The sequence below is a fragment of the Blennius ocellaris genome (assembly GCF_963422515.1).
Source record: "Blennius ocellaris genome assembly, chromosome: 4".
NCBI classification, from domain to species: domain Eukaryota; kingdom Metazoa; phylum Chordata; class Actinopteri; order Blenniiformes; family Blenniidae; genus Blennius; species Blennius ocellaris.
In genome coordinates, this window is record NC_137653.1 from 6128392 (window position 1) to 6142046 (window position 13655).

Genomic DNA, 13655 nt, shown 5'->3' on the forward strand with positions numbered 1-13655 from the left:
CTGGTGTTGTGCTGAGTTGTGCTTCAGCTAAACCAGGAGTCTTAACACAATATGAGGAAGATTGTTGGATGTGATCTGAAGACTGAGATAATAAAATTGGGAAATATCTGAGAAGCTTAGTGAAGTAGCCCACGTCTTGTTGTATAAACAGTTTGTGTTTAAGTCCCATGATCAGTTTTTTTTTTTTTTTTTAAGTAACAGCTGTTTTGTTCTGTTTTTGTATTGGTTTTATTTTAGAAAATCTAGTTGATGTCTATATAAAGACTCGATTTGATCTGCAAAACATTTTCCAAATAAGACATTTGTAAGAGGGAATCATCTTATTTCTCCATATAATCTCTTTCCATATAATATAAGCTCTATTGTCAATTTTCAAATTCATTGTCGAATTTTAAAACTTCTTGACAGAAATACATTTACCTTTTGTATCAAAGCATCTTGAATTGTGTCAATACTTAATGTCTTTCTCATGAATACACTTCAGATTAACGCTGTTTTTTATTTACTCGCCTGTAGCAGATATTAACGCGGATATCGTGCAATACTATAGTGCCAATAGGGCCCCCGTTTTAGATTTTACTCATTTTATTTGTGGCGCTAACATCATAGCCTTCTGTTCTCGAACGGTTGAGGGGATACAGACATATAATCTGGCGTGGTCGCTTTGAGACACGGGCGCTTTAGTGAGGTCTGTTTTTTGCGCCATTGTCCTCCCAGATCCGTATCCGTGACCCCAATCAGGGTGGCAGGGATATCACAGAGGAGATCATGGCAGGAGGTTCAGGGAGCAGGAATTCAACACCTCCGGTCGGCCCCCCTCCCTCTACCCCAACCCCGCCACAGGTAAGGCTGGCTTTGACACACATCCACCCCCCCCCTCAAAACACACACACACACCTACAGTAGTTGAAGCTGGTGCAGTGGAGAATCAAGAGAAGAGCAGCGTCTCATGTTGCGTGGTCACAGTTTGAGCTCCCTGCTCTAATCTCCTTTATGTCTCCGTGTGTGTGACAGGCAGGATCTGGCCTGTGAGTCTTTGATAATTTATTTCACCGTCCAGCCCTCTCATAAGAAATTCATGAAGGCTTTGAGTCCCAAATGTTACATAGCCGTTGTTTATTGTTCAGGATTTGTATTTAAAACTACATTGTGTACATCACGTAATGAGCAGTTTTACTTATGCTTTTCTAATTTAGGAGTCATGTTCTGCAAGTACAGAAGTCTGGCAGATTTTTTTTTAGATCTTTAACGTTGCACTGACATTCACACGATACCAACAAAAGTCTAATCAGATCACATATGTTTATGCATGTGGGACATGTGAAATCTGTTTTTGAATTGTGCCAATTTAAATTATATCAATTATAGTCTTGTTAACAAGTTATTTTGACCTCACACCTGCTTTCTTTCCTCACTATTTCTATTCATTCACTATCTTTTACAGTATATTGCATATGTATTGTCTGTATACCTCTACTCCTTCTACAGAATCCACTCAGATCCTCTGATTTGGCTGAACAAAAGAAATTGATTTGGTGCAGTCCCGACAATAAATATGGAAATGTGGCCCGAGACTTTAGTATACTAATACTGGGATTGTGTCCGTAAAGTAAAGTACAAAGTAAAACTTTTTAAAAATGAAACACAAGAAGCCCACATTAGTCTTTTTCCTGGATTCTGAAGAAGAGCGTTGGCACTTCTTTCTCCCTGTGTCCTTCTGTGGATGTTAACAGTGTCTTTCCTCTCTTTCTCTGTCTTTTTGTACCATCTCGTATTCATTTCTTTATACATCTTCCCTCCTTTTCGCTGACCTTTGTCTGCATTGTCCTGAGCCTTTCCATTCCTCCTCCATCATTTTCTTTCACATTGATCTGCCTGTTTCCTCCCGTCTCCTCCATCGCTATCCTCTTTATCTGACCACACCTCGTGGGGCTCCTCGTTTCTGCTTAATCCTGCATTTTGGGCTTGTTTATTTGTTTCTATGCGTGCTTGCCGACATCTCTGTGCCTCTCTTTCTGGTTTTCTGTGTTGCTAGTTTTTATGGCCGCACCCTCATTATCCTCACATTTTCTACCTCAAATCGCAGCAGCAGCAGCAGCTGAGCAGCAGCCAGACTCCAGAGCAGCAGCCTCAGCCTCCTCAGCAACAGCAAGCCCATCCTGGAAGCTACACATTGGAGCCGCCACAGATACCACAGCAGCCACAGCAGCCACAGCAGCCACAGCAGCCACAGCAGCCACAGCAACCACAGCCCCAGAAGCCTCAGCAGCCCCAGCAGCCATTGACAACTGGGGCTTCAGACACCAAACCAGGGCCAGGTCTGCACCCGCTCCCCTTTTCTTTACATTAAAACACACAAAACAAACTAGTTAACAGGAGTGGCCCACTGTTCATCATCTAATCAAGACAAATTCAAACGCTTACATTTGCATTCATGGGAAGAAATGGGTCTTGACCATTAGATGGGTCACTGATGTCATTCCTCGCTCACAAAACCATCATGGGTCACTAAAACTTATTATGACTCTGCTTGTCCGGCCAGCTTGAAATCATCTGTTAAAAGCACAATTTCCACATATTTTATGCATCACTTTCTGTTTTGCAGCATTGCTGCAAACACTTCTACCTTCATTTCAAATGTAGACAGATTGATGAGTCAGCAGGGTATCCTGCTGTTCCTCCTGTAATCAGTTCGATTGTTTGTTTTTGTTTGTTTTTTTTACCAGCTCTTCCTGGAGCTCGCTTTTTTCCCCAACCTGCATGTTTGTCTTACTTGTTTGATTCACTTCGTCTTTTTCCACTTTGGTAAAAGGTGTCACAGCTTTGGAGATTTTTTGTTGTTGTTTTTTAACAAAAAGTAAAATACCCGTTTAATCTGTATGAAACAATTTTCAGAAAGCAACATTGCATTTTCGATATCCCTGACTTAGTTTCAGGTGCCTACAAACCTGTTTCTATTTCACACATTTGTTTTGCAACTTTGTAATGACAAACTATCCGTTAAATTAACAGCTGCAGGACAACGTCGTTTTAATTGTCGCAAGTGATCTAAAAGGTCGCAAATCAACAGCTTTCCATTACACCTTTACTAGCTGTTTTTACTAGTTTATTTACGAGCATTCCTTTTATATTTTCCTGAACGAATTTGAAAACCCATCGACACCTCTCTCCTGTCACACAGATGATTCGCCAAAATTGGAGCCAGTTGTCCAGAAGTCTTCCTCGCCCGGGCTCGTGCAGCCTGAGGCCCCTTCGGAGAGACCAGAGGCCAACGCTCCTGTATCTGAACCGTCTCCTCCTCTTGAACCAGAGCTTCTCTTCCCCGTCCCGTTGACTGCGCCCGCTTCTCTCCCACTCACAGTGGCCAACACCAGTGAACGCCCCCCAGCAAGGGAGCCTGCTGCTTCAGCCTCTTCTTCTGCCTCCTTGTCCGCCGGGGAGAGCAAGCCCTCTTTGGCACCACCTCAGACGCCCAACACAGACAAGCCTCTCTTGGACCCTCCGCGAACTTTAGCTGCCTCTCTGTCAGTGGCTCCCAAGGCTTTGAACGGCCTTGCAGAATCTGGGATTGAGCTAGATGCCTCAGCACATGAGGCCCCTCTTCTGCCCCCAGCTGCACTCCAGCCCAAGGCCTCCACTCCTGCATACAGAGAACCCTCTTCCTCTGAAAACTTGCCCTCTGACATGAAGCCAGAGGTGCCAGTTGCTGCTGCGCTCTCCCCCATGGCACCTGTGGCTGTGGTTCCAGTCACCCTGACCTCAAGTCCGATCCCATCTTTGCCTGTTATGCTCCCCCCTGGCCTTCCACCTCTCGTGCAGGCCACAACAGAGGCCGATGAGCCGAGCAAACTCTTAGACACTAAAGACCTCATTCCCAGAGGGGGGGCAGAGGCTCAAGGTGGCATTACAGAGAACAAAGTCGAGCCCCAGCAACAAGCACTCACAAGGAGGAGTCCCACTACAGGTACTTATCTTCTTCATTCCACTTAATTGAATGCAGCATTTTAACAAGTGTTCTGAAAACATAGCGCAACTTTTGGTGACAGGCCAACATAAAATGAGGGACTGTTTTATGAAGCCATGACTTTTTTTTTTTATGACGTTATACCTGAATACGTGGATAAAGCTGCTCTCTTATGTCTCGGGTTTTCGTACGGGTCAGGTTTGTAACATAATCTTTCACCAGGCATTGTGATGACATGGTTGATCCTCAGGAAGTCACAGTCAGGCTAAATAAACTGGCATTGTGGTCCGTCACCAGGCATGTAGGAAATCATGGAAATGTTCAAATGGGTTTGTTAGGAGATTTTTAGTACGTCTGTTTGCCACAGACAACTGCGAGCTCTGTTAAGAACCGCATAGTAGACAACAAATAGTTTAGTTTATGAGCAAGAGCAGTGTGTGCTGTAAAATGTCTCAATGCAGCTTCAGTCACATTAGGGGGGAAAAAACAAGCCGCCACAAATATTTAAACACTGATCATTTTTATTATGGTGACACTCAATGTAGATGGAATGTATTCATGTTATTGTTGAGAACCAACATGTTTTTTTTCAATTAACCTTAAAACATTTTGTGGAATGTTCTTGCAGTAGTTCATCAAACTCACAACCATCTGTGAACTATGACTAAATGTTTGCCGGGATTGTTCGTACTAACAATTGTCAGTCCTGGTTATGGAAGTAAAAACATGTTTAACTTTGTTTTTGCTTTTTGTTTTTTTTGTTTTTCGTTTTTCGTTTTTTTTTAAGAAAACAAATGCAACTTTCTGACCTATTGTGGCTTGGACGTCTTTGTGACTATTCATGTTTCCCTGCAGTAAATCAAACCGCTTCTGCTATACCAAAGACGTGGAGAAAACCAAATGAAGGGGTCTCTGCTGAAGACGCATGTCAAAAGGAGGAGGAGGTAAGAATATTTAGAAGAATAGACCCTTCAATTATTGCCAGTTTGCCTCAGGACAGGAGAACTCTATAGTTCCCTGATATATAGTCAGATCTTCAAACAATGTGTATTTCTGTTTTGAGCAAGACTACAAAGTGTAAAGGGAGTGGGACAGAGAAGGGGAAACGCACGATGTAGGCAATAGTTCAATTGGAAAATGTTTCCACATGTGCAGAGGAAAGCAGACATAAATGACTTTGGGGTGTTGCTCTCATCTGAGAACAACAGTGTTGGAGATATCCATCATCTTCATTGCTCACCCTGCCCACTGTATGTAGAATCAGCTGCTTTTTTTTCTTCCTGATTCTTTGTTCTACTGTTGGCTTGTCGAGATTTTCACAACCACTACATAATGAAATAAAATAGGCTTATTTTTGTCTTCAATGAAAAATCTTGATATATACTTTAATGCTAAATAAATATACAAACGAGCAATCGGCGATTTCTGACGTCTACTGAGATTTAGTGAAAATCTGTCACGTCGTTTTAACCTAGTCCTTAAAGGCCTATAAAATGAAATCTGGATGCGGAATCCGAATCCGGATCCGGATCACCGCCAAAATTTAATGGAATCTTGGAAAATTTTGACAAAATTGGTGTAGTAGTTTTGACATAATCTTGCTAACAGGCATACAAAGATTTTATTACGACCTTAATGGACGTAATAAAACAATTAAAATGTAGCACAAAAACGTAACTAGCCACATTGTGGTAGCTTTGAATATAAATGTCTAATCAGCTGTCTGCTGGAAGTCACAGTTATTAGACGGAAAGGTTTATCAAGAAGCTGAATCTTAAAGGTTTTGAATACATCCCGTGAAAGAGACAAAAGACGAGTGACGACGTACAGCTCTTCATGAGTGAAGATTTCAAAATATTGCCAGATAGGTTCACACCCTTTCAGGGGATTGAGGTTGGTTTTACAAACTGAAACATCTCTTTGAGGTGGAAACTCTACTAAAGTCTCTAAGCCTCTGAGTGCTGATGGGTGGGACAGAAAGGCAAATGACAATGTGGTGCTTTTTCATCTCCAGTACTGCTACACAAAGCCCTACAGACACCTTCAACACACTGATGACACACTGAGGGAGTTACAGCTGAGGGATTGAATCCCATTCTTCATCTTTCTGTGGCTGGTTTAAATTGTGCTATAATCAAAATACATTTACATATATTTTTGAAGCACGCTGTTGTTCACAGTTCCTCTTCTGGAGGAGTCGGGAGAAAATCCATTGCTTCCAACTGTGCTCTTTTTACTTCCTGTACTGATTTGCTTCAACATGATGAGGAATGCTGAATGTACTGGGCTTTTTAAATGAGAGTAAAATGACTGTAGAGGACAGTGTGAAGAAAATTATACCAGTGTTCTGCTGTCTGCTACGACAAGCTGATTGCACTCTTTTTTTTTTCTTTTTTTTTTCCCCTCTTTCTTCTTGGGAGGCTGCTCATGTTGTATTCATATGTAATGGACGACCGGCCATTTATTTTACAGTTAGCTATCTACTTTTGTACTTTAAATTCACACACTTTGTCCAGAGATTTCTCCCGCAACACTGAGCACAACATATTATCTTGCTAGACGAACACGTCAGCTGTTTCATAATGGAATCCTGCCTACACACAGGATGGGTCCACACCAGTTGACCAGCCTGCTGGAGACCAGACCTCACAGCCAGCTCCTCTGAGCAGCAGCCTGGTGCCCCTACCAACCGTCTTCAACTCCTCCCCTACTCCGGTGACCTGCTCAGAGGCCGATGGGAAGCCCACCGCTCCAGAGGAAAACGGCGAAGCAGAGCTTGAGCCAATGAGAAACGGAGCAGGCCACACCTCGGAGACGGAGAGCAGCGACAGCGGAGCGGCTCCTGGAGACAAGGAAAACTCTACAGGCGGCCCACAGGATATGGAAGGTCAGGGCCCCGTAAAGTAGAAAGAAACGTCACAAATAAAGTAATACGTTTTATCTCTACACATCTGTAAAAGCACAACAATCCTGCATGCAGAAAGCAAAATGGCCTCTGCCTTGTAGAAATGCCAAAATGGTTTATTGTAACATCTGCTCTAATTACTCCCAGTACCTTTATATGTTTATATTTATTCCTTTTTTGCCCTTTTGCTTCCTCTTAAAACCTGTTTGGTGGTCCAGACCTGACTGAGGCCAGTGGGAAGCGTCAGTATGACAGGGACTTCCTGTTAGGCTTCCAGTTCATGCCTGCCTGCGTTCAGAAGCCTGAGGGGCTTCCCCCGATCAGTGATGTGGTGCTGGACAAGGTAGGTAGCAGATATAAGCCTGGAGTCTTGCTCAACTCGCCGTTCCTTCACCTAAAAGACAAAATCAAACAAAACAATACAGCTTAACAGATAACAAAGTAAGAAATGAGGTAATACAGATATCTGTAGTCAGTATTTCTTATCAATCAAATTTAAAAAAACAAAGATTTGAGCTAAGTGCAGGTACTGGAATTACATTTTTTAAAAATCCAGAAGACTTTGAAATACTGCATATGAAATGGATTGGATCGAGCATGAGAGCGAGAATATCTTGTGTGAAACCAGCAACTGTGTGAGGAACAGTCTGAAGACACTGGAGACTGTATGTAAAACTGCCTTATGAGGAAGCATCTGAGAACTTCAGCAAAGCTGCACTGTTAAGCATGTATTTGCACACCCGTATGTCTGCGTGCGTCTTTGTTTTGTTGTGTGTTTTAAAATGTTCACAATATCTGACTGTGTTTCAGCAAGAGTTTTTTTGTCTAAATACATTATCAAGCATTGTGGTTCTAGCCTCTCAAACATTTATAATCCTTCTAATGCATATCCGTTTGGGTTTTAAACTGTCGGTTGGACAAAAAAAGCAATTAAAAACCCTTACCTCAGGCTGTGGGATCCTGTGATGGCCGTTACTCATGAGCGCTTCTAAATACTAAGCGATTAAGCCTTTGAATGATTGATGAGATCAGTCAGTAATGAAAATAATCATTTTGTAGCAGCTTTAATTTTATAAAGCCGCCTTCATTACGATTCCAGCGTAGCAGCGGACAGTACTAGTTTGTTTCAGCTTGTGAGAATGTGTGCACTGCATCAAAAACACAACAGTTCCGAATTGTGTCTGAGATCCACACATATGTATGGGTGGAGCATATGGCCTGCCGAAATGCTGTTTTGATTAAAATCACATTGCTGTTATGTCACAGTTGGCAGTGTTAGAAGTACATGCCCCTCCCCCACCTCTCCAAAAAGAACAACCAGACTGGCGAACAGTTGATTGGTACGATCCCAAAGTCTCATTCCCTCTGTGGGAGAAAGTGAATTCTCACTGGGAAAGAGTGGAGCGGAACTCAAGGACAGCTGAAAGACAAAGAGCTCGATTTGTTCTTCTCTCCTCCCCCACAACTATCTCGCTCTCTCCTGCGTTCCTTTCTTCTGTTCTTCCCTTTCACATCTGGTTCTGACTTTTCTCACTCAACATCTCATGAACAAGCCCCCCCCCCCACAGACACAACTTGCTCCTAGTGCATCAAAAATACATAAACCAAAAGCTGGTAAAACAGTTCTGCAGTCCTTTACTGCGGGTCACCTTTGAAGGGACCACTGGGTTAGAAATGCACACACATACACACTTTCTCTCACACACACACACACTCATTACACTCACTCCTTTAGCCCTGCTGTCAGTACTACCAGGGAATCACTGCTCCCCCTGCTGGTCACTTCATCCTCGGTGCACTTTTCAATCGTGTGTGATGATGTATTGTGTGTCACACAGATGAACCAAAACAAGTTGCCATCTCGGGTGGTGGATTCCAGGGTGATATCCAGAGGACCCGACTTCACACCTGCGTTTGCAGACTTTGGGAGGCAGATGACCGGAGGACGAGGCGCTGCTGTGAGTCACACTTTCTCTACCAAACAGCCACAGTCATTCATAAAAAAAAATAAGACATACACTACTTCTCATTTCACTTGAACATGACACACTTCTGCCATGGTCACAGTTGAGATCTGTTTCATTTTATGTCGTAACTTTGAGGAGTGTCGTGGAGTTTTCCCTTATAATTAGTCATGAGGTCACTGAGGTAGAGTTCATAATATTGTAAGTGGAAGAAGAAACCAAACATTTACTTTGTATTTGTTTCGTTTTCGGGTTTTTTTTCCTGCATATATTGACTCCCTGTATTCTCTCTTTCCGTCCTGCTTTTGCCGCCACAGCTAATGAATATTGGTGCTCGGCGGCCTCCACCCAGGAAGATCATCATGAACGTGTCGGTGAATGATGATATTCAGCTGAAAAAGTCTGAGAACGCTTGGAAGCCCGGCTTGAAGAGGGAGCTTCCCGCAGAGGATCCCGACGTGCAGAGAACACAGGCATGGACAAACACGCTACCTACACAACACTTCCTGAATACAATCTGTTGAGTTAAAGAGCGTCAAGCTTTCAGAAACTCTTCAACAAAATCAATCAGTACTTGATTCTGTAGAGATCCGAGGAGCAAAACAAGTCACTGCAGGAAACAAATGCGTTTAGATATTTTTAAGTGGTTCATCTACGATAACCCAAAAAGAGTAACTGAGTCTGTTTACTTGATCATAAAAATACTACACAGACATTTACATACATACATTTTAATGTAATGTTTTCAAAATTCCTGGTCTGGTCTTGTTAAACACGATGACCCCTAACGACAAAGTTAATCTCCTCCTACTTTCAATGTGGCTCTGTGATGTTTGTCTTTCGTCTACAGTTTTCCTTTTAAACGCATGAGCAGATTTAACAGAACAAAATAAAACAAATCAACAGGGAAAGAATACATAAGTATGTGTGAGAAATCTCAGTGTGTTGATTTGATTTGTAATCATCAGATAACCGTCATATCTGATAGAGAACGTTGCATTATCACTTAATAATCTGACAATGATTGATCTGACAATGATTGATCTGACAATCGGATAATGATTGGATTTTGGTTTGCACGTAAACGTGCTGATTGATTAATGCTCTCAGTGATTAACCACATTTTGTCATTGGTTTTCCCTCCTCAGGATCTCTTCAAGAAAGTCCGGAGCATCCTGAACAAGCTGACTCCTCAGAAGTTCAACCAGCTGATGAAGCAGGTGACGGACCTGACTATCGACACCGAGGAGAGGCTCAAAGGGGTCATCGACCTCGTCTTTGAGAAGGCCATCGACGAGCCGAGCTTCTCCGTGGCTTACGGAAACATGTGCCGCTGCCTTGCCACCGTAAGGATGCTTTGTTACTCATTACAATTGCATACGCAACAGAGTGAAGACTTCAGCCAGCGACAAATGTACTTGTTGATGTTGGTCGAGAGGAGACGTAACCTCCGGGGGGGGATCCTCGAGGAGTTCAAACTAGATCAAGATGTAGGCTTGGTCACAAGCTGGCAGTTCAGCGAAATGTTGTTACTGGAGAAAATTGAGGTGAAAAAATGTGCTGTGAATCTGTCCTCCTTTTGGTTCCAGTACAGCCAGTTTAGAGGTTTTGCAAAAGTTTTTCGACGCGTCAGCCCTCCGCTCCGCTTCATCTGCATACAGTTGGCAGGATTTTGCTCATGAGCGGAGGGCAGCTCCGCGGTTAGAAATTGACAGATGTACCTTTCTGCACCGCAGACGGGTTAATTGCATTAAAACTTTTAATCAGATTACTCGTGATGACAGATTAATCCGCATTAGCTTGTCAATTTTGACAGTCCTCGTTTGTTTGAATATCGAATTGCTTAAATGATCTTGATGGGAGTAGTGCTTGAACAATGCCTCTATTGTGGCACAAATGGGTTAAAGATGACATGAAAATTCCTGTAAATAAATAATCCGGACTCTCCACTGCAATCTTGCCAGAGGTTTGCTTGTCTTGACTAAAATCTATCCAATATGCGGTCAGAAACTGCCGAATAATAGCGAGCTAACAAAGTCAAACCACAAAGTCACAGCTTTCGATTAAACTCAGTTATGTTGGGTTCTGATCCTGTGGGTTATGTAGTGGAAGCTGCTCAGGCGACACAGAATTAATTGAAGACCTGCATGGAATGTATGGAAGAGAAAAGAAAAATGTTTTGGACCAGTTGTCTGGAATCGTCACCTTGGGCAAGCTGGGGAAATTAGTGCTCTAAGATACGGGTTAAATTGAGAGGATAAAATCAAATTAATCCATAATCAAAATAGTGAAAGCCCCGATTGTCTCAATCCGTTGTTTTGGAGACTCATTAATTTGTTCAATTAATGTTGTAAAAAGTGTAGTTACTGTTGGGATAAGGCTTCTGTTAGTAAAACATGAAGTAATTATCTAATACTGAATAATCCTGTCAGAAAAACTTTTGTTTTTAGAGTACCTTTAAATTGCATGATGGTAAAAAAAATATCTTCTAAAGAAGATAGGTGAATGAAGAATATTGTAATTATTATATAAAGCAGAGAAAAGCACTCTTCACACCAGTGTGGTATAAAATGTTTGCGGTTTGTTTCTTCTCCTGACCTCAACTTCTGTCTGCGGTTCACAGTTGAAGGTGCAGATGACTGACAAACCCAACAACACCGTGAACTTTCGCAAGCTGCTGTTAAACCGCTGCCAGAAGGAGTTTGAGAAGGACAAAGTGGACGATGTGGTGTTCGAGAGGAAGCAGAAGGAGCTGGACTCTGCTGCATCGGTCTGCGTTGATTAAACTTCACTTCTTTTTCTTTATTACAGTTCTCAAATATGTCTGAATATTTCACCAAGGGCAATATTAACGTTTCTCATATTTGTTTGTCGTGTTTTCTTTAGTCGACGGAGCGCGAGCGGCTTCAGGAGGAGCTTGAAGAAGCCAAGGACAAGGCCCGAAGGCGCTCCATCGGCAACATCAAGTTCATCGGCGAGCTCTTCAAACTGAAGATGTTGACCGAGGCCATCATGCACGACTGTGTGGTGAAGCTGCTGAAGAATCATGATGAAGAGTCACTGGAGTGTTTATGCAGGCTGCTCACCACCATTGGCAAGGACCTCGACTTTGAGAAGGCCAAGGTGAGACTGACAGTCGATTTATCGACTCTACATTAATGTTTCTGTCGAAAGTGCTGGTTTGACATTTGAGAAAAATGCATCTAATAGCTCTCTTGCTGAAAATTACAGAACGATATTGATGTCTGATTCAAACTGAAGGTACCGCACAAAGTGGGGTAGCTTTGCTTGTCTGCCAAAAGTGCAAATGCATAAACAACCCAATGTATTTACATCAGTTCACATCGAGTAGTCGAGGTTGTTGAGTGAGACTTCAGATACGTGTCCTATTCACAGTTTGCTGCTTTAAAACCTATGACTCACAAAAAAAAATTAAGTATTGTAACATTGTTTTTAGAAACAAATTAAACATTTCTGCAGACATTAGTGAGAGTTTCTGTTGGGAATTTACCCCAAACCAGCTGTACTGCATTCACTTCCATAGGCCGAGGAGAAATCGGTATGTAGGTTATGAGCAGATGGGATATCCTCGCTGTGTCCCCACTGTGAATGCCCCGCTTTGTTCTGTGTGACCGGCTCGCCTGTGGACATCAGTGACTCTGCTGGACACTGACAGAGGCCTGAGATGCTTGGAGAGACACAACTGACCCAAAGACCTTTTTTGCTACATTTGTGCTGTACTGCAATCGCTGCTTTGATCTGTCATTCTACCAGCCGTCCTCCAAAAATGAACAGCAGGGAAATGCAACGTTCCAAACAAATTAAAATAAATCAGCATTGTTTGCTTTTTGTTATAAAAAAAAAAAAGAGACTACATTCGAAATAAGAATAGACAAAAGCATATGAGCATAAATCAGGGACATGGTCAGGACTGATCAGCTCCTGCTCTAAATACAGTGAAATAAGTTGTAAATGTGTAAAAACGGCTGTTTGTTGGTATATAGCGTTAAAAGCCTTGCCTCATGTTCTCCATGTCTTTTTCGATTCAGCCCCGAATGGATCAATATTTCAACCAGATGGAAAAAATCGTGAAGGAGCGCAAGACGTCATCTCGGATCAGGTTTATGTTACAGGACATCATTGACTTGAGATTGGTGAGTGTTTGGTTTAGAGGTTTATCAGAGTCTGAAGTCCTGCAAAGCTCATGCTTTGCCCTTTATTGGTTAATTTTCTTGATTTATTTATCCTCTTTAAACAAAATATTTACGTGCTGGTCATATTTTGATTCACCATCTACTTGAAATATAATGATTTTAAATACACTGGAGGGAAAAAAAAAGAAAATAAACCATGATCAGAGTCAGTGCAATGTAAACAATCTGAAATCTGAACCTCAAGGTTTTGTATTTAATAATGAAAGTATTTTTGATGTTCCAGTTAAATAAACTGACGAATAATATAAAGTTGGGAACACGTGACAATTTGTGGTCCTCAGAACACCAATACAAATGCACGGACAAGTGATTTCAATGGAGACATCTGTGCTGTCAAATACCTGAGCAGCCCCTTACGTCTCACCCGGTACAAGCTGTTTAAATCAATGACACTCTCTTGTGCCGGATGTGAGAAAACACAGATTCTACGCTGCAGTCCTGTCCAATTAGAATTTTAAATGAGCATAGACGCTCGGTCTTCATAAGGATCCACTTTGTCTGAAAACAAAACCTCCATGTTGAGCACTGCGCTCTGGCACAAGTGATGGATTGTCATATAAGTCGAACGTGATATCCCCGTCAACACACGTGTATCTCAACGGTGAATT

The 13655-nt window shown here is 42.2% G+C and overlaps 1 protein-coding gene across 3 annotated transcripts in view; it reads left to right on the forward strand.

Moving 5' to 3' along the window:
- eif4g3a (eukaryotic translation initiation factor 4 gamma, 3a) overlaps window positions 1-13655 on the forward strand; it is a 53468-nt gene that overhangs the window by 28387 nt on the left and 11426 nt on the right. Inside the window, exons 10-21 of one of the 3 annotated variants that reach the window (XM_080495662.1) lie at window positions 709-843; window positions 2087-2318; window positions 3182-3964; window positions 4820-4908; window positions 6569-6851; window positions 7088-7212; window positions 8708-8827; window positions 9151-9306; window positions 9982-10179; window positions 11457-11603; window positions 11720-11956; window positions 12883-12987. In XM_080495662.1, coding sequence (XP_080351788.1) covers window positions 709-843; window positions 2087-2318; window positions 3182-3964; window positions 4820-4908; window positions 6569-6851; window positions 7088-7212; window positions 8708-8827; window positions 9151-9306; window positions 9982-10179; window positions 11457-11603; window positions 11720-11956; window positions 12883-12987 — 2610 coding nt within the window. The remainder of the gene's footprint in view (window positions 1-708; window positions 844-2086; window positions 2319-3181; window positions 3965-4819; window positions 4909-6568; window positions 6852-7087; window positions 7213-8707; window positions 8828-9150; window positions 9307-9981; window positions 10180-11456; window positions 11604-11719; window positions 11957-12882; window positions 12988-13655) is intronic. The other 2 variants (XM_080495664.1, XM_080495663.1) reach the window with 2 other exon arrangements.